Source organism: Thamnophis sirtalis, unplaced genomic scaffold (genome assembly GCF_051295495.1).
Source record: "Thamnophis sirtalis isolate CommonGarterSnake01/CBP01778 unplaced genomic scaffold, rThaSir2_p1.2 scaffold_4, whole genome shotgun sequence".
Taxonomy (NCBI): domain Eukaryota; kingdom Metazoa; phylum Chordata; class Lepidosauria; order Squamata; family Natricidae; genus Thamnophis; species Thamnophis sirtalis.
Window position 1 is genome coordinate 74,534,992 of NW_028261384.1, and position 27,049 is coordinate 74,562,040.

The 27,049-nt window shown below is 42.0% G+C and overlaps 1 protein-coding gene across 3 annotated transcripts in view; it reads right to left on the reverse strand.

Annotated features, from left to right (window-relative positions):
* Positions 1-27,049, reverse strand: part of COA1 (cytochrome c oxidase assembly factor 1) — a 120,489-nt gene that overhangs the window by 24,587 nt on the left and 68,853 nt on the right. For 2 of the 3 annotated variants that reach the window (XM_087713130.1, XM_087713131.1), the window contains exons 2-5: positions 20,962-21,016; positions 18,266-18,363; positions 4,708-7,114; positions 3,824-3,975 (exon numbers count right to left, since the gene is read on the reverse strand). In XM_087713130.1, coding sequence (XP_087569256.1) covers positions 3,824-3,975; positions 4,708-4,894 — 339 coding nt within the window. In that variant the 5' untranslated portion in view covers positions 4,895-7,114; positions 18,266-18,363; positions 20,962-21,016. The remainder of the gene's footprint in view (positions 1-3,823; positions 3,976-4,707; positions 7,115-18,265; positions 18,364-20,961; positions 21,017-27,049) is intronic. The other variant, XM_087713132.1, reaches the window with a different exon arrangement.

Here is a 27,049-nt window from a genome sequence, read left to right on the forward strand (position 1 = left end):
GATGGAAGAGTATTTCAAAATTAGCTAAACCTAGTTAAATTCATTTGCAATAGGTATAGTTGAATAATAATTGATAATGAGAGTAATGTATGTAATGTTGAGTTGTTATGATAAGTAATAATTGGATATGAGAAGGGAAGGTTAGAAATATCTTTGGACTATATATAAAGATTATTAATTACAATAATAATTATTATAAAAAATAAAATAAAACTATATACAGTTAAATCTTAATTAATAGGGGGAAAATGCTATGATATAGGATATAACTAAATAAAGAAAGGAGAATGATAATAAATTATATACATGGAGGATTAGAAATTAGAAATTTTTGGTATTAAATATTATGGATGTTTAGCTAAAACAGGATATGAGGACTTAATGTTAATTGAGGATTTTATAAATAAGTAAATGAAATGCCAGCATGTGGTTAGGGATTGAATTTTTGGTATAGTTAAGGATGAAGGATGTTTAAATAATTGTAGTCAACTAAAAGTGGAGGTGTGATGATGTTAATATAGTAAATATTTGAGTTAAGACATTTGAATTAATATGAATTAATGGAAGAGATGCACATTTTTTTTTGTAACCAGCTTTTATAACATATGTATGTTGTGTTTTTTTTAATTTTTTTAATCAAATATATAAGTATATACATAATAGAGAGATACAAAGTGTGTCTGTGGGGGGAAATATAGTTAGGATAGATTAGCAAAGGTAAGGGAATAAGAAATGATACTAAATTATATTTGGGTTGGCGGAAGTACCATCCCAAGGAAATATAAACTGAGATTTAAAATAGACACACCAATAATAGTAGAAAAAGAAAGGGAGAAAGGAGGAGAGAATGAAAGGAAGATGGGGGAAAGAAGAAAGAGATAAGGAGAGGAGGATGGAAAGGAGAGAAAGAGGAGGAGAGTGGGTAGAAAGGGGAAGAGGAAGAGTAGGAGTAGGAGAAAGGCACGGGAAGAAGGAAGAGGAAGGAGAGGAGGAAGGAGGAAAGTAGAGAAGGGAGGGAGGGAGAAAGGAAAGGGAAAGGAAAGGAAGATGGGAGAGAAAAGGAAGGAGAGAGGGTAGGAAGGGAAAGATGAAGAGTAGGAGCAAAGGAGAGGTAAGGGAAGAAGGAAGGGGAAGGAAAGGAGAAAGGAAGAAAGTAGAGAAGGGAGAGAGGGTGAAAAGAAAGAGGTAAGGAGAGGAGGATGGAAAGGAGAGAAAGAGGAGGAGAGAGGGTACAAAGGGGAAGAGGAAGAGTAGGAGTAGGAGAAAGGCACGGGAAGAAGGAAGGGGAAGGAGAGGAGGAAGGAGGAAAGCAGAGAAGGGAGGGAGGGAGAAAGGAAAAGGAAAGGAAAGGAAGATGGAAGGGAGAGAAAAGAAAGGAGAGAGGGTAGGAAGGGAAAGATGAAGAGCAGGAGCAAAGGAGAGGTAAGGGAAGAAGGAAGGGGAAGGAAAGGAGAAAGGAAGAAAGTAGAGAAGGGAGAGAGGGTGAAAAGAAAGAGGTAAGGAGAGGAGGATGGAAAGGAGAGAAAGAGGAGGAGAGAGGGTATGAAGGGGATGAGGAAGAGCAGGAGTAGAAGAAAGGTACAGGAAGAAGGAAGGGAAGGGAGAGCAGGAAGGAAGAAAGTAGAGAAGGGAGGAAGGGAGGAAAGAAAGGGAAAATAAGGTGGTGTTATAACAGGAGGAAGGGATGGTAAATAAAGTAACCCAAACTGTATATTATAACCTATTAAATGAAATAATAAATGTATAAGAATGATAAATGCTAAAACACTTGTAGCCAAACGACATGCTATACGTGATGATGGGGTTTTTTTCTGTTTTGTTTTTTGTTTTGTTTTTTTTCCCTCTCATTGTTGTGGGTATGTGTTGTCTATGTAACAAAAATAATAATAATAAAAAAATTGTGTGCTTGAAAACCAATGTATATTTATGATAATTGCAGCATCCCAAGGTCATGTGATTGCCTTTATGACTTTCCCAGATAGCTTCTGACAAGCAAAAGTCAAGGGGGGAAGCCAGATTCATTTAACGATTTCAGTGATTTGCTTAAAGCCAAGGCAAAAAAAGGTCATAAAATCAGGTGCAACTCCCTTACCAACCACCTTGCTTAGCAATGGAAATTCTGGTTCCAACTGCAGTCGTAAATGGAAAATTATCTATATGAAGTTTCTTAAATCTTTCAGACCAATGGTGGGAATATTGTCTTCTTCCAGTTGTTTCCTAATGCTTAACATCCATAATTAACACAGCTGATATGGAGTTCAGAAAGATTTGGAGAAATAAAAAATCCTCATTCTTGAATTTGATCTAGTCAAGTCAGCATGTAATTCAATATATGGTTATCTGGAGATTTAGATAGAGATGTTCTTTCCATTTGCAAATTACCCATCCATATCAGTTGAAACCAAATTAGTCTTATATAGAATGAATTTACTGACTGAAGTCTAGTCACATAACTCCTGAGGTCTAAGAAGGATATCTTGCTATATTTTTTTAAAAAAAGAAGATATTAAGGGACATAGTCCAGGATCTTTTAAATGCAAAAATATATATTATATACATAACTTTTTAAAATTTATTTATTTATTTATTTTTCTTGTTTGTGTTTATTTAATCATGTATATGTAGTATATATTGGAGGTGGTGACCTTTGAGAGCTGTATGCAACAAAATTTCAGTTTAATGTATGCAGATTTGTGTGCATTCAAAGTCACAAAGTTTATTCTATTCTATTCTATTCTATTCTATTCTATTCTATTCTATTCTATTCTATTCTACCAATGAGTGATCATTTCAGCAACACTGCGCTTCCAGTTCAGTTGTGTGCTAAAATCTTTCTTGTTAGATGGATAAATTATGTTGAAAGAACCAATTTCATTTTCCTACAATTTCAAGTACTGGTAATTTAATGTTCATATACTTTGGCTATTCTTGTTAATTTTCTAACCAAATTAATATCACAATGTAATCAACCGAGTGTTGAAAGCAATGATTCAGGTCCTAGCCAAAGAATTAAAAGTCATGGAAGTACTGCCATAAAATGTATACTGTGCCAAGGTAATCTTTTGCAAATGTAGGGATATTAATCTATTAAGTTTAAAATTTAGTTCAAGTCAGATTAGTCTCATATAGATAGGGAAACCATTCTGAGGCCACTTGCATTATATTCAAAATCTGTGTAGGGTATCTTACTCAAGGTAGTCCTTATTTGCTGACTGCCTTATTTAACATTTGAATGATTATAACCACCACTTATAATGGTGTTAAAAAAAAAACCTTTGACAACCATCACAATATCCTATAATGACAATCACAATTTGTGTGCTTTGTAACCAGATAATGATAAGCAGTTAACACAGAACATAGAAATATCATTAAGTGACAATTATGTAATATTTCAATACAATGGGTCATGATGCCATAAATCAATTGTGGTCATATGATTTTCTGCTTAGCAACGGTGATAGACTTGCCTGTCCCAAATGTGATCAGTAAGCAAGAACTACCTGTATGAGATTAAACAAAAACTTTGAAGATATTAGGAGGTTTAGGCAAAGTTTAAAATGTGGTGAATCCATTTGGAGCCTCTTTTAAAATCAGTATGACAGATAATTTTTTACACATTATTACTGCTAATAAGTACTACTGTTTTAAATTACTGAATAATATTCAATAATTCCAAACTTTCAGGAATCCTGCCTCTGCTATTTAGTATAATACCATTTTCTTATTGACTTTAAAAACATCCTATAAACTGTTTTTTGTTCTTTGTCATGACTTCTGTTTTATTACTTCACCATCAGCTCCTAATGCATCTGCTGGTTACCTGGGCAGTTGACTTATCAACGCGGTTGCTCTTGTCTCTCAAGCTGATGTAGTGAACTTTCAGAGGGGGAGCACCAAGTGCTTCTAGGGCTAAGGGGTCTGCTTGAAGTTGCTTAAGAGCATCCTGATAGTATGTTGTTTTAGAGAAAACCCCTGAATAAAAAAGCAAAAAAGCAAAACAATATTATTTTGGACAGAATATCAAAAAGAACACAGTTAAATATTAATCAGACCCAGAAAGCCATCCAACTGATGCTCAAGCCAAGAAAATTAAAGTGCTGAGAGTCTCCTAGAGTTTCCTTCCTTTACAGTCCCAAAGGTGCTTTTTTCATGAGGCAACTGGACTTTTTTTATTTTTTTCCTGAAGACGTTTTGCTTCTTATCAAAGAAGCGTCTTCATATTAGAAAGTCACTTTGAATTGAGCAAATAGGGGCTTCATTGTTCTTTACTCATCCATCCCAAATGTGCAGGGTCTGACTAAAACAAGGATTAAATTGCTTACTTCCCAGCTTGGAACAGGAAATTCAAAAATATCAGAGGAGCTAAAGTCACTGTTGCAAACCACATTCTTTCTATTTCATGTCATTATTTCATTTCCCTTTATATCAAGAGTACCCTGTGCTGCTCTCCTTTAAAGTTCTCTATTCATATCTATAGACTGGGCGAAGATCCCCCAAGGCGAAGACTCAAAGGCATCTCAAAAGTTAGGCAGAGATGTTTTAGATGTACCAGATGGAAAATCTCCTCATTCTTGACATATCTCATCAGAAACATCTTGTCAGAAAAGAGACAGGGACTATGTACACCAGCATCAGAACTGGATTTTCGTTAATTTCCTCCACTACAATTAATGAAAAAGAAATAAAATGGGTGTTGGTCCTTACCTGATATGCCCTTTCTCCCGATGATGGAGACAGCAGCCAAGATGGGTTGTCTCTGTCTAATGACCAATAGGATTGAGCCTACAGCTGTGACACCACTGGTACCACTGGTGACTTCTCCCAGCTTTAACGAAGGTAGATCTGTAGACTGATGCATTGTGTAAATCACAACATCCGATAACATAATCATGCTCTCCTCCAGTGTGCCCTAAACTATTCCTAATCCATGAATCGCTAACAGTCTCTCAGAGTTTAGTCATCTTATGAGATGGGGCTGGCTACTGTCTCCACCGTCCGGAGAAAGGACATATCAGGTAAGGACCAACGCCCAGTCTCCCCAGTTGGTGGAGACAGCAGCCAGGATGGGACATACCAAAGTTTGCCCATGATATTAAGAGCGGGTAGATGACTGGCCTGAGGCTGATTGTCCTGTTCTGACTGGTTGGAGAACCCTCCTGACAAAAGCAGCATCTGCTGACACATATCTGTCTAATCTATAATTATTTACAAACAGAGATGGTGAAGACCACATGGCTGCTTTGCAGATTTCCTCGACTGACACTTGGGTAGACCACACTGCCAAAATGGCCACGCTTCTCGTCAAATGTGGTGTCACATGAGGAGGGAGCCGCAGTCCCTGAGCTCCATAGGATTTCAAGATGCAGGACCTGATCCAATGTCCAATGGACCTGGAAGAGATTTTGGCACCCATGTTAGTTTGATGAAAAGAAACAAACAGGGCCCCTGAGTGTCAAAAAGATGGAAATGTAGATGTGGAGTGCACGGCGCACGTCCAGCTTGTCCCATTTGTGCTCAAGTCTGTGGGCAGGGGAGAGCAGAAATTGGGTAGAATGATCTCCTGGGCTCTGTGGAACCTACTGTTGACCTTCAGGATGAACGCTGGTCAAGCTGAAGCACTACCCTGCCTCATGGAAAATACAAAAGTCTTGCCCAGTAGACAGAGTTGCAATTTCGGAAATGCAGCGTGCTGAAGTAATTGCTACCAAAAAGGCAACTGTGAGGGACAGGTACCTCATGCAGATGGTACGAAGTGGTTCAAAGGGGGATCTTGTGAGAGTGTCCAGAACCCTGCCCAAATCCCAGGTGGTGAATCTGATTGATGTTGGCCGCCGGAGCAAACAAGTCACTAAAGGATGGTGGAGAGAATCTCGAATGATGGAGAGTAGAACTGATGCTAATGCAACCACTTGCCTTTGTAGGGTGTTGATGGAAAGACCCGCATCCAGTCCTTGCTGGAGAAGTTCAAGATCGACAGGACCAATGCCGAGGTCAGGACAATATCGTGACTGTCACACCAGGTGTGGAAGACCCTCCAGGTAACATCATATATACGGTTGGTGGAGGTGCACCTTGAGGATTGGAGAATTTGTATGACCCTTGGAGAGAGATTCGGCACTGCTAGGGTTGTCCGCTCAATCTCCAAGCGGTCAACTGCAACCAGAGTGGGTCCAGATGGATGAGAGAGCCCTGTATCAATGTGGCCCTGGGAATAGGGATCTGCCATGGAGGGGCCATGGAGAGGTTGACCAAGTCCGGGAAACACGGCCAGTGGGGGAACAGAAGGAGGAGCTCGGCCTGCTCTTTGATCATCTTGCGGATCCCCCTCTGGACTAGCGAAAGAGAGGGGAATGCGTAGAGGAGACCCTCTGGCCACGTGCAATGAAGGGCATCCACCCCCGCCGACCCCGGGCCCGCATACCTGGTGAAGAAGATGGGCAGTTTGTTGAGATGAGTCGAGAACAGATCTATCACTGGAACGCCGAACCTGTGGATCATTTTATGGAACAGCTCTGGTGTTATGCTCCATTCCGTGTGATCGACTTGGGATTGGCTCAGCCAGTCTGCTTGGACTTTGTCTACGCCACTGATGTGTTTCTCGTGGAGTGACAACAGAGGATGTTCCACCCAGGTGCCCAGGCGATTCACCTCGTCCATCAGAGCGTGGGACCACGTGTCTCTTTGTCAGTTTATGTGTGCTTTTGTTGTTATATTGTCTGTGAGAACTAGTACATGTGAGTTCATCACAAGGTCTCAGAACTGCTTGAGAGCTAGGTGGATAACTCACAGTTCAAGACAATTGGTGTTGTGTCTTTTCTCCCGAGGTGCCCTGTGCAATCTGAGAGTGGAGATGGGGCCCCAACCCACGATACCTGTGTCCATTGTTATTGTGATGCAGGCCGAGTCCCACAAGAAGGACCCCTTGGTGATAATTGAGGAGAGTCACCAACCCAGGGACCTGATTACCTCTGTTGGAACGGTGACCAACCTTGCTGAACAGCTTCTGTTGGCTCTTTGGTGTGGCAGGAAGAACCACTGCAGCCCCCAACTGTGCAGCCTGGACCAGGGGACGATGCCGAAACAGACCATTTTGCCCAGGAGTTGGGAGAATCTGAGGAGAGATATTTGGCGGCTCCTTTTCACCTGCAGGACCAGTCCTATAGGCTGGAGAGGTGGTCTGGGAAGAGTAAAACTGTGCCCTACACTGTTGTCGGTTACTGGGCCTAGATGCAACAGCCTTGTTGTGGGGACAAGGTGGCTATTCTCCATGTTGATGGAGAAGCCATGCTCCCTGAGCGTCGAGAGGGTGACCTCAAGATCTTTGCACGCCTGATTCGCTGAACTGGACTATATCAAGATGTAGTCAACATAGCCCTGCAGTCTGATGGGCCAAGCGTGGAGATGGGCTGCTAGTGCTGCAAGGACCTTTGTGAACACCCTCGGCGCGGACGACAGGCTGAATGGGGGAGGGAGCTGTCCTGGTAATGCTTTGATGCATAGCAAAACTTTAGAAATTGCCTGTGGGCGGTAGAATGGGGATGTGCCTCTATGCCTCTGTCAAGTCCACCGATGTGAGGTGGTCGCTTTCCCTGATCCCCTCTAGGATGGTCTGGATTGAATGCATTTTGAACCTGTATATTTGATATACAGGCTCAAGGTTTCTAGGTTGAGAATTGATCTCTACCCACCCGATGCTTTTGGTACAACAAATAATTGAGAGTAAAACCCTTGATCAACCAGATATGCGTGGATCTCCAGCAGATGGTGGACCACTTGTTCCATCAGGAGTCTGCGAGATGGCTCCCGGGAGACGGGGCAAGGGGAAAAAAGCATCAAGGGAGTGGAGAGAAATGACAGGCCAAATTTTATTGTGTTCAGAACTCACAGGTCCGTGGTCGTGGCTTCCCACGGTCAGTTGGTAGAGCCCTTGAAGGGCTTCTTAGGGGGGAAACGTTGGCTTCCCCTCTCAAATCTGTCCTGTGGCTGATAGAACTGCCTAGGATTTGATTAGCATTGAGGACTAAAGGCAACCCGCCCATTTGATCCCCGAAAGGGAGACCTGCTGTCAGCTTGTTTCACTATTCGCTTTCAGCTGCCATTGAAATGGGGAGGGGGGCATGATATTTGGGAGGGATATGTTTGGTACAGGAGATATTGTTAAGTGGGAGTCTTGTTCTCACCATCTACTGCGCATGCTGATGGCTGGTGTTTAGAGTTGGTCAAGGCCAACCGTCCTGCATACCAACCTTATGATGCTTCTTGGAGATGCAAACCACATGACACCTGAGGGACTTGCAGATTGGACAATGGGATGGGGGTTACCGGGGGGAAGGTGGTTGGACAAATATTGATATGTATGATTTTGCGTGCTTTTGCCTCAGACCTTGCTTTACTTAGCTGCCATCTTTTCATAACCAATAAAGTACTCTTAATTCTGCAAAATGGAGTTAAGTGGTTTCTTTCTTGGTTGCTGAAGGCGGCCGGCTTAACACATGCGATAGAAGGGAGAAGGCTTGTTTTCGAATTTGTGAAAAAGAGAAAGCAGAACCTTGCATTTGTCGGATTCCACCAGTAGGGGTTTCAGCGGAGCCCCAAAAAGTTTTTCTCCTCCAAATGCACCTGAAACCAGCTTCCATTTGGCTCTGGCATCTGCTTGCCATTGTTTCAACCAAAGCAAGTGTCTGATAGAAACTGAGGAGGCCATGGCCTTAAAAGAGAACCTGACTGAATTGAGGGACGCATCTGCCACAAGTTCCATGGCAACTTTGATTTCACTAAGGTCCCTATGAGTTCTAGCATCTGATGGGGGAAGGCATTCCTGGAGCTGTTTGATCTAGAGAATGGCCGCTCTGCTGAAAAAAGAAGAAGTGGGGGTTCTAACAGCCCATGCAGAAGCCCGGTGCCCTTTCACAAGCTTCTGCCCGAAACGCTTGTCTTCAGGTTTTAAGACTTCCTTGGGGCCCGAGTTAGTGCGAAGGGGAGGACAGGGTCGCCACTGGGGGATGTGCAGGTAGGGTTTCCAATAGCTTTGCTAGCTCTGTTCCCACATTGTAGAGTTTCTTTTCCAAAGAATTGGGGAGAGGCCCTGATCCCGGGGATCCCCATTGCCTTTGGACTAAATCCACAAATAATTTGGTAAAAGGAATAACTTCCTTCTCTACCAGGAGTTCCAGAAAAAGAGGATACACTGGATGCCCAGTTCCTGAGTCTGAGACCTTGGTGATCTTTTTAGCCTTAAGGAGAGATTTAAATACTGCTGATTTGAACAAACCTACAAAGGTAGGTTGATCAGGTGTTAAATCCTCATCCTCCAATAAGTCAGAGTCTCTAACTGCCTGTTCCTCCTTCATCCCCACTGAGGCCTGGTCAGAATGGGTAGAGACTGAGACTGAGAGGATGGACTTTTGCTAGTTTGAGACTGTCTTGGTGATGGCACAACTGGAGCCAGATGATCAGCAGCATGTTGTTGGGGACCTGCAGCAATGCCTCGCTTTATGGCCTCAGATATTATGGAGGCCATATCAAATCTAACTGCTGGTAAGGGGCCCTGCACAGCCAGAGGATTTCCGGTCTCAGGAGATGGCTGAATGGTTTGAAGAACCAGAGAAGGTTCCACAGGCCCTGAACCATGTGATTCCTGAGATTGCTCCTCGTTATCTGAGGAGAAATCAGTGGGCCTGTGACTTTCAATCAGCAATGGCCCTGACAGGAAAGGATGATGGCTGGCGCTTTGCAATGACCTGGGTCTGCTGCTTGGCTGCCAAACGCTATGCCTTGGCAAATCGCTTGTCCAGCTGGTGTTAGCGGCGATCCTCCGCCTTTTGGGCTGCCTTGGAAATCTTAGGTCTGTCCTTTGGACTGGGTTCTGGTGCTGTCCTCTTTCTAGCTGTTGGTAAGCCAGAGGGGTCAGCAATGGGGCCATCAGGAGGGGACAACTGAGGACTGGTAGGATCCATATCCCCGCTTATCAATTAAGTCATACAATTGGTGATTCAGGGCTCTCTTGCTGAGCTGTAAGATGCCGCTGTGCTGCTGGCAAAGAAACGAGCCTTTGGGTGCTTTAAAATGTTATCGGAGTTTTTCGTGCCAAAGAAAATGGTCGCCTGAACTCTAACCTTTGCTAAAATGGATGCTGGAGCTGTTTTTGGCACCAAAATGAAGCAAAACTCAAGGAAGCCTCATAGCCAATTGCAGAAAGGACAGAAGCTGTTGGGTTATTGCCCATGGGCTTGTCCGAAGGTCTGACGTCACAGAGTGCTCCTGAGCGCACTCGTGGCACTCACAACTCTCTGAGAGGCAGCAGCCTTCGAAACAAGCAGCAGCTGTCAATTTGAGGTAATTTGGAGAAATTTGGCATTCCAATAAGGAGCAACCGAAGCTAATTAAAGTCAATTGAAATATTTAGATAACAATAGCTAACCACTAATTACTGATTAAATTTGGAGGAGAGTTGCAAAAGTGTGCAGATTGGACTGAGTCTAAAGCTGGAAGGAGTCACTAGTGGTACCAATTATGTCACAGCTGAAGACTGAGTCCTATTGGTTACTGGATAGAGACAACCCATCTTGGCTGCTGTCTCCACCAACTGGGAAGAGGAAGTCAGTAGAAACAAAGGAGTAGGGCAAAAGAAAAAGAAACCCTCTTTTTTAGAAAGTAGTTATTACTTTCAATAAATTCTCCCACCAGAGTCATTATAGTTGTTTTATATCTTGATAAACCTTAAAAACAAAATATCACTATTTATTTGGCTAGAATTTGCTTAGAGTTAGGGAATAGAAAAGGCCTCTTAGTTGTCTTCCATTGTTAGTTTTGCAGCAATGAATCTAGCCTGGAAGAGCAACATTTAGTGCAAATGTAGACCCATAAAGTTCAGTTAACCTTATTGACTGATCGAGTGATAATTCTGACCTGTACTTTTTTTTAAAAAAATTGATTTTTAAAAATCTCCCAATACATACAATAAATACATTGGTGTTTATAATATATTCTGGATATTTATATACTCCCGCTATTTAGTCAGGAAAATTTGGAAATTAAATGTCTCCATTGGTGCCTTGGAATTTCAGCATTGATATTAACACATTTTGGCTTCTAGTGCCGCTTCCCCTTTTGAGAAAATCAGTCCATTGGTTGGCAATCCAATAGCAAGCAAAAAAGAGCAGGATTTTTAGTAATGTTTACTAACTACAACTTTCTTGTGTTTTTATTTCTTAGCAAATGGCGGGTCGTATCTTGCTCTGTTCATGAAAGCAGAGCATGATGGAAAAATCTACATTTATAGTATTGTTTTGGCAGAACAACAGAACTTGGTTGCATCACATGCTTTTTCCCCCCATAAGCTTGTATGATGGATAGAAAATTATTTTTCACCAAAGGATGTATAGCTACGATTCTGAAAACTCTTTTGATATATAAAATATTAAGCTATGTAGGAAAAAAGATTTATAAAATCCATTATCAGCTGAGAATATTTATATATTTTTGTTGTTGAAAATGTATCACAAATGAGTTGAGATTCTAAAAAATCAAATAATTTTCAAAAAGATCTTAACTACAAAATGCACACCTTCTAAACTTTGAATCTGAAAAAGATGGTTGATCTTACCTGAATGGTAGTTCTCTGTGCACTGTGGGAGACTCCATGCATGGGCTATAACTTTTGCCTATTAGCCCCAAGACTGAGTTTGAATATTTGGACATGCCTCCTTGGGCTTGCTGTAGCTCAGTTCTTAACGAAGGCGTAGATAAAAAAGTGATAATTAGAAATGCAGAGTTCAAGATGGATCCTAGACCGGCTCTTCAGGGAGGGAATGGAGTCTCCTGCAATTCACAGAGAACTACCATTTAGGTAAGACCAACCATCTTTCTCTGTGCACTGCTTGGAGACTCCATGCATGGGATATACCCAAGCATAGATGATCAAGCGGTGGGGGAAGAGTCTGGTCCAGGGCCCCTATCATAGAGAGAACCCTTTGCAGCACATGTCGTCCAAACGCCGCCTCCACCGAAGCAAAGGAATCTAGCCAGTAATGTCTGATAAACGGCAATGTTGAGCCCCATGTTGCAGTTCTACTGATGCCTGAGTTGCCCAGGAGGCGGTAGAGGCAGCACTATGGGTCAAATGAGCCAGGATGCAGTGAGGTATGGCTCTGGATTGTTGCTCATAGGCTAGGGCTATGCCAGCCCTCAACCATCTACCGATCGTTGCTGGTGACATTTTCCTGCCCATTGTGGTGGGCTGGAAAGACATGAAAAAGCTTTCAGTGCACCGGAATACAGGTGTTCGTTTAATATAACAATGCACTGTCCATCGTACATCCATCCTGTGCAATCTTTTCTCAGACGAATGGACAGGGTGAGGACAAAAGTTTGGCAGGACAATCTCCTATGCCCTGTGGAACCACATATTCACTTTCAGATTTATAGAAAGGAGGGGTTGAGTCTTAGAATGATTCTGTTTGGTCGGATGAGAAACAGATCTGGGTGGACTGAAAGAGCTGCCAGCTCCGAAATTCTCCTGGCCAATGTTATGGCCACAAGAAAGGCTACCTTGATAGTAAGGAGCTTGAGAGTCACAGATTTTAATGGTTTGAAGGGAGGACCCATAAGGGCTTGGAGAACAAGAGAAAAGTCCCAGGAGAGGTACCTGTGTACTACAGGTGGGCGTAGGTTGACAGCCCCCCCTGAGAAAACTCCATATCTTAGGATGGTGTGGCAGGGAAATAGAGTCTTTTACTGGTAGAACTGTCTCAATGGCGGCCGCTTGCCTCCTGAGAGTGCTAGGTGCCAGCCCCTTAGATAGTCCATGTTGTAAGAAGTACAACACCTGCAGGACAGTAACTGTAGGAGCGTTGATGTGTGCTCCTGCACACCAGTTGCAGAATGCCCACCAGGAAGCCTCGTAAATACAATTGTGGAAGCACATCTCAAGGCCCATATGATAGAGATGACATTGGCAGAAAAATTGTGTCTAGTTAAGAGCTCCCTCTCAAGTGCCAGGTGATTAACTGGATCCACAGTGGGTCTGGGTACTCCAGTTCCCCCTGGCTGAGAGAGATCTTGTGTTCTGGTATCCGCCATGGAGAAAAGATGAAGAGGCTGAGCAGATATGTGAACGGCACGGTTGGCAAGGCCAATGTAGCGTGATGACGATGAGGTCTGCATTTTGGGTGATTACCTTTGACAGAAGGGGAAGGGGAGGAAATGCGTATAGTAGGCTGGGCAGCCAGCAACTGCAGAGAACTGCCCTCTGTCCCCGGGGTCTGGAACCATAAAAAGGAGTGTGGTAGCTGGGTGTTCTGCAGTGACACAAATAGGTCCACCACTGGCTGGCCGAACCTCTGAGTGATGTTGTGGAAGAAGTCCAGGTACAGGCGCCACTCTGCATGGTCGATCGTGGCCCTGCTCAGCCACTCTGCTTGAATGTTGGCCGAGCCTGATATGTGTTCCGCCCACAGAGATAAGAGGTTCTTCCCCGCCCAGAGGCATGGGCGTTCGGCCTCATGCATCAGTGCCCTTGAGTGGGTACCGCCCTAGCAGTTCACATGTGCCTTGGTTGCAATGTTGCGATGTCATCACGAGGATATGATGGCCGGCGATGCGGTGATGGAATTGACCTAGAGCCAGGTGAGCAGCTTGGTGCTCCAGCCAATTGATGCTGTTCTCCAGCTCCTCCTGAGACCAATGGCCCTGGGCCAATTGAGATTTGAGGTGGGCCCCCCAGCTGAACAGGCTGGCATCCAATGTGACAATTATCCGTTCGGGTTCCCTGAACAGAGTTGCCTTCTGAATTGCCCAGGACTTCCACAACTGAAGAGATCACAGGACTCTGGGGGGGCACGCATATGGTCGCTGGAGATGTGGAAACTCCCACTCATTGGTGTGGGAGAAGGAATCATTGTAATGGATGAGAATGGAGATGAACCTATGGCACTATGTCTACGCAAGGTATTAACTTCCCTAAGAGGCGGGATAGCAATATCAGAGGTACCTTGTGCCGAGAGGTGACAGTGTCCACCAGAGCTCAAATGCTGGTGCAACGGCCCTAGGATAGAAAGACCATGGATGATTCCATGTTTATCACCACTCCCAGATGAAGTAGTGGGGTGCAGGGAAGTAGATGACTCTTCTCAGTATTCACGGAGAAGCCGTGACTTGCCAGAAAGTGAAGGGCGATGCACAGATCTCGACACGCTTAGCTGAGAGTCGACAACTGTATCAAAATGTCATCCAAATAACATTGCAGACAAATGGGGATTGACCGGAATTGGACTGCTACTGCTGCGAGGATTTTGGTAAATGTCCAAGGAGCTAAGGAGAGTCCAAAGGGAAGAACTCTGTACTGGTAATGTTAGTTGTAACAAAACCTGAGGAACTTCCTGTGTGAAGGTCTGATTGAAATGTGTAGATAGGCCTCTTTGAGGACAATAAACATCAGGTGGTCTCCCTTGCAGATACAGGCCAGTATGGACCGCAGAGATTGCATCTTGAATCGCCTGTAGGCTATATAACTGTTGACCTTTTCACATCCAAGATGGTCCTCCAACCCCCTGAGTTCTTGGGAACCAGGAATATGATGGAATAGAACCCGGTTCCCTCATGCCCTGGGGTTACTGGCTCTGTGGCCCTGATATTCATCAAATGGAGGATCTCTGCTTCCATGAATTCCTTCTTGAGGGAGCTCTTTGGGACAGGACATTGAATGAAATGGGGAGGGGGAGGAGACTGAAATTCTAAGGTGAGCCCTAGACGGATGGTCTGCAGCACCCACGCGTCCTTGGTGGTTGCCTCCCACTGAGTCATATAATACTGCAGATGACCACCAATGGGAGTGCTTAGGGAGTCACTTTGACCAGGCTAGCCAATGGGATATTAAATTGGCCGCCAACGCTCACAAGGCAAACTTTGCTCCTTTCAGGTAGCATCGGCAGAGAACTCAGTGGTTGGCAGCAGCGTGTGTCCCCAGGTGGAAGTCTATCTAGGATTTGGCAGAGCCACATTAGAAAAGGGCAATTAAAATATGAAATGGCAGTGGTTGCCCTAATTGCCCAAGTAGAAGCTAGGTGGGCCTTGCAGAAGGAAGATTCTTCTTTTTTGTCTTTGACTTTCAGGCCTTCGGCCTCGTCTCCTGGAACATGGGCATCTACCTTAGGCCACTGGAGAAGGTTCTCCCAGAGCAGCAACATAGAAATGCTTGTCCATTCCACTAGGGGCAATAGCCAAGCTAGGTTGAGACCACTGACATTGAACAACATCAATGAATATCTGAGGGGAAGAAATGGAATCACGGGAAACTTTCTGCTCAGAAAACAGCCACTCCCCCGATTCTTCAACTCCTTGTCGGGAATGGATGAATCTCCTGCCCTCATCAAGGCAGTGATGGCCTTAGCCTTAAAGAAAAAGGATTTGAAAATAGTGGAGGTAAACAGGCCTGAGTAGTTCGGTGTATCAGGTTCCAGGCCTTCATATTCTGACAACTCATTCTCATCCACTTCTCCTTCTGCCAATGCTGAGATGTCACATTGGTGGGGTTCATCATCCACTTCCGCCTGTGATGTTTTCTCCACCATCGGTAGATCTTGACAGGTGGTAGGTGTGGTAGAAGAGGTAGGGCCCTTGGATCTGTGATGAAAGGCAGCCTTGACACTCTGAAGACGCACATTTCCTGTGTAAAACCAAAAGGAGGGGCGCAGGAGGTGGAGAAGGATTAGGCATGGAAGAAGGAGGTAGGTCATGAGAAGCAGAGGAAGTACCCTCCAAGGGAGGTAAATACTCAAAGGGAGAAAAGGAGGGGGTCAAAGCAAGCAGGTTGATTAGCTGGAAGGTCCGGAATATCAGGTGACAAGTCACGAAGTTACCTGCATGGAGCTAGAGATGAATCCTGACCACTCATGGTATTGTCTGACTGCACTGCAGTTGCCTTTTGTGCCTTGGCAAACTGCTTTCTAAGCACCTTTTGACGCCTGGCAGACAGCTTGGCTGACGCCTTAGAAGCTGATAAGTGCTTGGTCTTAGCCTTGGCCTTGCCAGGGCCTATTTTGCTACCAGCCATTTCTAGATGGAATATATTGCAAGAGATGAAGATGGAAAGAGATCAGATATAATACTTTATTAATTTAGCAATTTATGAATTCATCATATTAGTGGTTACAGTCACTTAACCCTGGGATGTGACCAAATACTTGGACGTGGACCCCAGGGAATATTAGACTGATTAACTTGCAGAATTAGGCCCTCAGGAGCAACAGCGGCTCAGGCAACCAAAGCTGCCAGATAGACTGCTGATTTGTAGGAGCAGGCAATTTGAGTAAGGAAAATGAGGCCTGACCATTGGTGACTCAAAATAGCCACCACTATTAGAAGCCTGCTGTATCAACTATGTCAGAGGAAAGGGAGAGCACTTATCTTGCTTAAGGAAGGGCTAGCCAGAAACCTGGAGGCTAAAGAATCCCAGCCCCTTAAAGAGAGATGAATAGATATGGGCATAGTGGCAATCAGTTGCAATCAAAAGGCAGATAGCCATGAGGAATTACAGAGAAGCCTCACAAAATGGAGGCACCATCTCTCCAGCCCACACTAACCTGTTACCTCAGCAATGAAGCCTGAAGAAGAGCAAGTGAATCCTTAGCCTTACTAAGGCAATCCAATGAGTCCGAAGGTTTCAGCCAATAAATGAGGGTTGCATGGCTCCCCACTCACTCCCGCTGCTCTGAAAAGTTCAAAGGAGCTGATTGTGCTCCAACTGCTGTTTGCACCAAAAAAAGAAGTGGCATGGTGGCGAGGCCAGCAGGCTCACCAGGTTAAAACCACTGTTCGCGCTTTAAAGGGGAAGCACAGCGGCTTGGCAGCAATCAGAAAGGAAAAGGAGAAGCGCGGCTGTCTCCCCAGGCTAAAACCATCATTCACGCCTCAAAGGGCAGTGCAGCGGCTTGGCAGCAATTAGAGATGAAAGGGAGAGTCCACAGAGCTATTAAGCAAAGAATGCAGCTGTGGGAGAGCTAGCCAGATGAAGACTTACCTCAGAACGGTCACCAGAGCCCTGGAAATCATTAAGCTCCCCTGCAGTCCAATTAAGGCTAGCAGATTATCAGGAAAAGAGATCAAATACTTTCTGTAGCTAGTTGAAGAGTCCAGATATAAAGTTCTAACTAATGCCTAAAAATAAACTTCAGAGAAGAGTTGAAATGCGTCTTGTTGGCCTAGACTGAGTTAAGAACTGAGCTACAGCAAGCCCAAGGAGGCGTGTCCAAATATTCAAACTCAGTCTCGGGACTAATAGGCACAAGTTATAACCCATGCATGGAGTCTCCAAGCAATGCACAGAGAAAATAAAATTTTATGCCAGAGCCCTAATGTGTGATTTACATACCTTGTTGAAGAAAATGTGTATCTTATTTCTTATAATTTATTTTAAGACTCAAGCATTGTCAGTCAAACCCATATTCAAGGCAAATTTTGGATTTGTAAATATGACTATGTTTTTCTTAGAAGCACCATTTATAAAGCACCATTTATAATTCCAATGGGATTCGCCTGTCTTTCCTGGGCCAGCAACAAAATTCCAGCTGGCAGGGTCCAGGAGAAGAGAATTTCTGTCAAGGCTCCTGCCCTCTGGAACATTATGCCTCCACGGTGAGATCCCCCTCCCTCTGGCCTTGCACAGGATAGTAATAAAACCTTGCTCTGCCGATTGGCCTTGGGTCCTGAGGGGTCCTTGGATTCTGCATTGGAGCTGGTTGGTGAACTGAGAGAGGATTCTGTCTCTATCCTATTTGCATTCTGCTTCCTTCTTTAGCCATTTTTGCTAATTTTAATGCTAATGCTTATCATTTTAATATTTTATATTGTTTCTATTTTATTGTAAGCCACCAAGAGTCACCTGATGGCAAGATGGATAGCAAATAAATAAAATGTTTGAAGGTCAAAGTCCTCCATCTATTAGCAAAATCAGAAATATTTAGCTGGGTAGTATAAAAGGATTCTAAGTAGAGGAACACATAATATTTGGTTGATACTCCTATGAATAGGTAGGGATATTATTTTTAAAATCTCCCCATTTAAAATCTTATTACAGATAGATAGAAAGATAGATAGTCCAATTCTTTGCCCACTATGCTGGATTTCTGTTTGTAAAAAAATTGAGCATGGAGAAATGAATAGGGACCTTGTACTTACAGTCTAAGAGGGTCCAGTTCAATTTATCAAGTTAATGCACAGACACTTTATAAATCAATTTCAAATTGCTAACTATGATGGAACTTACTTTGTATATAGTAGTATGTAAAAGCACCTGCTGCAATACACTGAATACCCATAAAAACAGCCATTTGATGAAATTTTCTTAGGGACATATTTTATTTCCTAGAGAGAAAAAAGTTGAAAAACAAATCATTTTACATGAAAAAACCAGGTATTTATGTTAATGTTTTTTCAATATTTCCACAAGACTGGCCTGAATAAAAGTCATTCACATAGCGTTCTGTATTGGTTCTTTCAGAGAAAATTCCAAAGGAAAACTGAGCAAGCCAAATCCATTTATACATTTATTTCAGGGATGTCACTGTTTCACTAATTATTAAGGAAAAAATGATATTCCTATATGGCTAGCAGTCAGAAATGTAGCCTAGTGTTTCCATGCCTTTGCATATGCATTGAATAATATAGGAAAGGAGGAATATTTTTCAGATTTTGGAGGAAAGGTTCAATTTATTTCAAAATGAAATGTCACCCATTATATAGGAATCAACTAGGGCAGTGGTCACTAACTGGTGGTTCGTGGACCATAGGTGGTATGCGAGAAAATTTTGGTGGTCTGCAGAAAAAATATTTGCATTTTTTATATTGCACTAAATACTATTTATCTTTTTTAAAAAAAATCATATTAGTAATCTGTGGGATTTAGAATTATGAATTTAGTGATCGCTGAAGCCAAAAGATTGGTGCCCCTGCAGTAGGGGATCTCATAGAAGGAATGGAAAGCAAACCAATGACATAATCATCATCAGGAAATAGATTGAATAATTAGCAAGAGGAAAAGTTGCCTCATTTTTGAGACACTAAATTACAGACAAAAGTAGACAAAATGATTTTAGAATATTTTGCAGTAGCTTTTTATTCCCATGTTCTTCATTAAACCTGCCTATTTTGCAAATCAGGTTTTTTTTTGTAACATTGCTCTGATGTTCAAGCAGATGACAAACATCAGAAAAAGCAGAAAAGGCAAAGTGTTGTTAAAGAAAAGAATTCAGCCCCCACCCCCTTTTTAATCATTCCCATATTGCCAGATATTTATTGCAATAAAGATACTGTATCTCCTTCAGATGCTTTGGAGATTCATACTTTGGACATTCACACTGATAAAATGGTATGAATCCTAAATCATAATGATCAGAACAAAGAAGTAAACATAAAAAAATATGCTTCCTTTTCCATTCTTTGAGTGTGGATTTATTTATAAACGCATTGTCACAAGAAAACATTTACAAATAGTAACTACCACAGCATATATAAAAACATTAGCATATGTATAATTCAGTGACGTGCGGTGAGGTTTATGGCTGGTGAGGCAGTCCTCTCCCCCGACACCCCACTAACTAAAGCACTTTCTTTCGCCCGCCTGTGCTTGCGGCAGCTCACCTGAGCTCTGCCCCGGGCACAGGCGGGCGAAAGAAAGTGACTTTCACCCATCTGAGCTGGCGGGCTGCCGCGGACACAGGCAGGGGAAAGAAAGTCTCTTTCGTCCGCCTGAGCTGACGGGCTGCCGCGGGCACAGGCGGGCGAAAGAAAGCTAGCGTCACAGGCTGGACTGAAGCCAGAGGTGCTGCCCCTCCAGCCGGGTAAGGCGGGCTGCCCACCCTGCCTCTCCTACCCACATCCCTCTCTTCACTCCAACAAACTCTCTCAAACAAACACACACAGACAAAGTTGCACCAGGAGGATTAAGTTTGAATTCCTCCCCCTCCCACCGACCCACACTTACCTTTTCCAGCTGTTTCAGAGAGGATTTCAATTCTGCTCTTGCCTGCCATCATGAAAAGAAAAAAAATGTAAAAGGAAAAAGGCAAGAGCTGAGGTCAGGCTGGGCTAGTTGCTGCCAAAGTCACTGTGTGGATGACTCTGCTTAACTGTTTAAAAAAGCCTCTAAAAAAACGCCCTCTACAGGAGGAGGCAGAACTACGTGCCTCAGCTACGTCAGGAATTTTTCGGCTTTTAACCCTTGCTTAACTCTGCTCGAGTGATCATAAAGTCAGACTAGATGAGGCATGTCGTTCTCCTGCCTCCTCCTGTAGAGGGCACTTTTTTAGAGGCTTTTTTAAACAGTTAAGCACTAAGTAGTCATCCACTGTGACTCTGGCAGCAACTAGCTCAGCTTTTTTCCTTTTACATTTTTTTTCTTTTTATGATGACAGTGGTGAGGCTCTGTCTCCCCTGCCTGCACATCCCTGGTATAATCCTATTAATTCAATCAGGACTTGCTTAGAAGATATTTTCAAAAGATCATTTTCGAGTTGAATAAGAAGTCCTAATTATTCCTAAAAGTGACAGCATTGTAGTCACAAACAGGAAAATTTTGCCAAAATGATTACATGCTTCTGAATCTCTTTTTTTCTTGCATCTTTCAGTTAAAATCTGGCTTAATCTATTGAGTCAGATTTTAAATGAATAAAACAGGAGGGAAAATGCAAATATTTTGCATATTTTGTGAAAATGCTCAGGAACATGGTCATTCATTCTTTTGCTCCTTCCAAGATGAAGTGCTATAGCTTTACACATGCTTTTACACATTAGTAAAAATGCAACAATAATTGCTAAATATAGCATTATTTTCTTAAGATATTCCTGAAAGAATAGGTTAAGGATACATTGTCATGGAGAAAATCGATGTCGTTTCTAAGATAAAAAATTACTTGATGGTACATAATCAATCAATCAATTATATCTAATGACATTATAGCATACCTTGTCAAGCTCTTCCCAGGAAGTTTTTTAATTGTCTTGGTTAAGAAGAATTACTCTGGAATTTAAAAATAGTTACATACATCAGTATCTTTAAGTTCATTTAGAATAAGTCTTTTAAAAATGGTATCATATCTTCCTCCTCTCCTACTAACCAATATTACTCAATTTGGTGTGCTCTAGATGTTTTGAGATTACAACTCTCAGAATTGAAGACTGGCTTTGCAAAAAACTGATATTGCTGAAAAAATATGAATATTTTGCAAGATCCCTTTTTAAAAATGTTTTCCAGACGATGTAGCTTTAGAAGCTGAAAAAAAGTACCCCAAAGTGGCCAAGAAATTGTTCTCTGGGTATTGAACATCAGCATGGCCAGCATGGTCAATGGAGAAAAAAATATACTACAACTTCTAGGAAGTACAATTGTCCATCTCTGTTTTAAATTGTGAAAACAACATATATAATCTCCAGTCTCCTAACTGTTTGTGTTCCAGGGCCACTTTCCCTTTTTTAACAAGGCCTATATTCCCCTTTATCTAAATTCCAGGTGTCTGGGAATAATTGACTCTTCGAGTGAAAAGCGTTCCAGATGGAGTAGGTGTAAAACTATTTCCACCTTTTCCTGAAAGAGGAGATTGAGCAATGGCTAGACTGATTTGCAGCACTTAAGGTGCTTCAGTTAACCAACATGAACATTGTGCCATTACCCAAAATGTAATTTGGATTAAAAATACATAATTGAATAAATTAAATCCAAAATGTGTAATATAAAATTATGTATATCAAAGTGAAACATTCTGAAAAAACACAATCAACAATCAAATAAAACAAAAGTTAGACCAATATAAAAAAATCCACATTAAAAATGCATGAAAACAAATATACAAAGCCTGGGCATAAAGGAGGATAAGAAATGTTGCCTCCACAATGGAGTCATCTAAGTATGTTTCCAATAATCTAAGACACCAGCACTTTGAATAGACTTCTAAATAACCTGGGATAGGTGGCTGTCTAGAGCTACCTCAGAGCCCATTTCAAGGGAAGGCAGCTTAAAGTGCCCCAGAGCCGCCAGCCAAATCAGAAATAAAATGAAAGGAGTTCAAGCAGAGAAGTCGCTGTGCGGAGGGGGGGGGCTTGAACTACAATAACAGTCCTAACTGATCTCTATAGCCCAATTTAATGAACAGGCTCACACAACTAGTAATTTGTGATCTATGAAAATTATAAGAAATTATGAATTTCCCTCATGAATGACCCCGCACCCTTGTCACAATGCAATAACAATAGAAATATCACTTAGTCTTACATACCACCCATAGTGCTTTGCATTACTCTCTGAGCAGTTTACAAATGTCAGTATATTGTCCTAACAATCTGGGTCATCATTTTACCAATTTCAGAAGAATGGAAGGCTGAGTCAGTCTTGAGTCCATCAGGATCAAATTCCAGGCTGTAGGCAGAGTTAGTCTGCAACATTCCATTCTAACCACTGTGCCACCATGGCTCAACTGCAACCCATCTGGGCAAATTTTGGAAAGGGCAAATCTCCTTTTAGAATCTACACAGGTCTCAGTAATACAGGTAGTCCTCAACTTATGACCACAACTGAGCCCAGAATTTATGTTGCTAAGTAGGTTTTGCCCCATTTCATGACTTTTCTTGCCACATTATTAAATGAATCACTGCAGTTGTTAAATTAGTAACACTGCAATTGTTAAATTAGTGTCAAGTGAATCTGGTTTTCCAATTAACTTTGTTTGTCAGAGGGGCGCAAAAGGTGATCATGTGACCCTGGGACACTGCAACTACCATAAATATGAACCAGTTGTCAAGCATCTGAATGCAAATCACATGACCATGGGGATGCTGCAATGGTCATAAGTGTGAAAAATGTGAAAAGTCACTTTTTTTCTGTACCATTGCAATTTTGAACAGTCACTAAATGAACTTGTTTATGCTAAGTCTATCATCTCATTATTGATCAAATCATTTATGAGAAAGGCTATTACAGACTTCTTATTCAGTAGAAGCAGCTAGTGGCCAGGGCTGCTAAAGGTCCACTGACAAAGCATTGGGGCTAAAGTCAGGTAGCTGGAACATGGAACTATTATGAGACAACAGTTTTGCAATTCCCGAAGATAGTCTGCTTTTGTTGCTCACCATATCTCCCCTTGCCCAATACCACTTAATTCTATGGCCTGCTCTCCCACCAATATCAGTCCCATCCCCAGAAGGAAGCTCACAGGACCCAGAATTTGGAACCTCCCAATGTCCTTATCAGAAAATTCTAACGATGGTAAGCCATGCACCTTGAGGTTTATCAGCTCTCAGTACCCACAGGGTATTCTATTTCCAACTCCTTACACATTACATAACATAGACACACATTACAAATATTACAACTCTTTCATACACATAAACACATCACATTTCTCTCCCCTGCCACTCCCACCAGATGCTAGAGAATGCCCCCCTCCCCCATTCACTCACCAGCAATCCCTTCCCTGTTGCCAGTTCTAAATGCTTGAACTAATGGCTCCTGATTCCCTTTAACCAAAGTGGCTTTGCTCAAATGTATTTAGAATGCACATCTTAATAAAATTCAATGTTAAAATAAAACAATAAAAAAGGAATTATATTTTAATAAGTACAACAAAGAACCTTAGGAATAAGATAACTAAATCATATAATAAAGCCCTAGATTAATAAACCACAATCCATGATCAACTGAAAAACAGACACTGCTGTGCATAAACTGATATATGCAAATATGTATTTATAAGCCCTTTTGAGGACTTAGAATGCAATGCATTCAGAGCACCAATTTCAGGCTACCTACTCCATGACAGAAAAAAAATATCTGCTGATATGCTGTTCAGGAATGAGAAATGAGGAAAGGAAAGGAACTGAATGTTCCAGAGCCAGATTATTTTGTACACCTCCACTAAGTAAAACTTTTACTCATATGACAGACTGGATAGGAACTAAGGCTGAAACAGGTCATTTTTTAAAGTTACTTCATGATTTATGCCTGAACAGACATTTACAGCAGGTCTGGGCAGCTCCAAGCATTTTCTTCATCAGGCAAGATCATATTTGTACACACATTTGAATTTTTATCCAACCTTTCCACTATCATCCTTACGGCATTGCATAAGACCATTGTTAGAAGCAAGCATATAAGTAATCAGAGTTGTTTTTATTGAGCTCCAAACACATGCAGCTCTTGCCAACAAGGTGAACAGCACCATAGCCACTGAAGTTTCAGCAAAAGCATCACATTTTCAATAGGACACAGAATATTTTCACATTTGTTTCACAAGTCACTATTACTTCTATGAAGTAATAGGATGAAATAGCACAATACTCAGAAACCACTCAACAGATTTACTCTGAAACTACACCATGTAAATATTATGCAAGAAATTATGTTTAAAAAAATTATATATATATGTAAAAGGAGTGTTTAGATATACTTGTATTCACCTATTTTCTGTACAAAAAGTGAAATGTATGTATTTATTTATTATTTATGTCAGAGTGCAAATGCATCTGATTTTCTAATACAAATAAATGCATAACACATAAAAAATTGCCCTAATGTGCATAAATCTTATCTTATTATTTGGTCTACAATGCATTATGGCAGTGCCCAGTCCCAGTAGCAACATTGGCTGATCTGGAAATACTAACAGATTGGATGAAGAAATCTCAGTGGCAAGATTCACACATAGTGGTAAGCCATAACAACAGTTTGTTTTGGTTGTCAGAAGCCTTTATAGCTAAATGATTCCATGTATTGTATGAACCTAGCCAACTATGCCCCATTAACTAATTATAGTTGAATAATCCATGTTTAGCACACTCTGTAAACCTAATCAAGTCTCACTCAGTAAATGTCAGTTGTAGAAGTATTAACCCAATATTCTAACCAGGACAGAGAAAGACACCCACAAACACAATTTCTAATTCATGTATTAATTGATAAAAACATTTCCAATTTAGCACATAGAATATAATAATGTTTAAAGGTAACCACAAAATGTGGAATAACACAAGTTTCAATTGCTATAAGCATGAATAGTAGAGATCATTAAGCTAAACCTGCTAATGAACAGCTCCAAACCTGTTTACAATTGTAGCAAGTTATAAGTACATAAAATAAACATGGAATTGAATGCGTAGCATTCAAATTGAATTGAATTGAATTTGAATTAAAACCACAGCATTCAAATTTACCCATTGTATATAGGTCGTTTGCAGCTGAAGACATTATTTACATCAGAGTTCTCATTTTTGGTGTAAGCCTTTATGTGAAGAGCTAGTGAGCATATAATAGTCATCACTTCTTTGGAAAGAAGAAAGGGAGGGAGGAGAGAAAAGGGATAAGGGGGAGAATTTTGAATAGACAGATGACTTAAAGTCAAGTGCATGGCATTAAAGCACTTTCTTCCTTCAGTTGAAAGGAAGAAAAAAGGAAAAGAAAGCAAAGAAAAAAGTGCAAGAAAGAAAGAAAAATAATTAAAAATAGAAAAAGACAAAAAGATAGGTGGCCTTCCAATATTTTTCACAGCAATTATAATTACAATTACATTTTAACAGGTATAAAAAAAGACATTACTACCATTGTAAGATGAAACTCTCACCTTCTTTTACATGTTTAACATGAAAAGGGGTTGGGCTTTTAATTATGTGCTTGTGAAGGACATATTTGTTTTTTACATGCTTACATGAGATAGATTCTCTAATAGTCTAATCCAGGGGTGGGTTTCAAAAATTGTTCGAACCTACTCTGTGGCGTGGCCTCCTTTGTGGGAGTGGCTTGCCACCCATGTGACCTGGTGGGAGTGGCCAAGACGATGTTATTACTAGATATTACTAATTACTAGATATTATTAATATTACTAGATCATTATTAATGCATAGATAACTACGGGACATTACACACCCACCCACATCCACACCCACAAACTATGACAGTGCTAGGAAAACACCAAAAAAATAAAAATCCCCCCCCCCCCCCAAAAAAAAGACTGCCAATGAAACCAGTTTTTTTTTCCTAAGCCTAAGAACAGGAAAGACAAAGTCACTGGAATAAAAACCATCAAGGCAATGTGGAAAATTATAAAGGACAGGCACTCACAGAACCATCAACCACCTCAGAATTACCTAAACAAGGAGGGTGAAACACACTGCCTTGCAACAAACCTGGCCTGCCCATAGAAAAGCAGCCACTTTGAGACACATAAACCTGGTCTAAACACTTAAAAGCAACATATTGCATCACAAATAAAACATTTGCAAAAAGGAATAACATTTCTTGTAATAAACATTCTATAAACAATAAATAAATAAAAATTCCCTAAACTAATTAAAAACTACCACGTTCAGAGAACACCAAAGGACCCCACAGTCCTCTCCCTCCTTATCTTTTTCTTTTTTGTCCTAACTTTCTCCTCCTCCCCCCCCCAACCCCACTCCCTTCTAGCACTGATGATGTTACCAAACTAGGAGTGCTGGAGAGGAGCTCTCACAGGGCGAAGAGCTTCCCGCTACAGGCACAATCTATCTGCAGCCGTAAATGACTGCAAGCAGCAGCTTCAGTCACCTGCTCACAGCTGACAGTTGCGTTTGGGAGTGGAGGTGGTGGCAGCAGAAGTGAGCACAGACGGGATGTCCCCGCTTGCTGAGTAGAACGAGGCGGCGGGGATGCGTTGTTTCAGGGCGCCCCAAGCGCCAGCTCCTCTGAGTGTAGCCCATTCCCCCTCCCAAGAAGACCGTTTTCTTTTTAAAAACGCCTCTGCAGACGATCTTGAAAACCTGCGAGGCATTCCCCCACCCCATTCCTGGTTGCCTGTAGCCTTGGAAGCTTCCACAGAGAAGCTTCTGCAGAGGCGTTTTTAAAAAGAAAACGGTCTTCTTGGGAGGGGGAATGGGCTGCGCTCCTGGTTCTGGGGATTCCCCCCCACCAAAGACCAGTTGCCCATCTCTCCAAATCCTTTTCAGGATTTTCTTTTTAAAAACGCCTCTCTGCAGACGATCTTGAAAACCTGCAAGGCATTCCCCCACCCCATTTCTGGTTGCCTGTAGC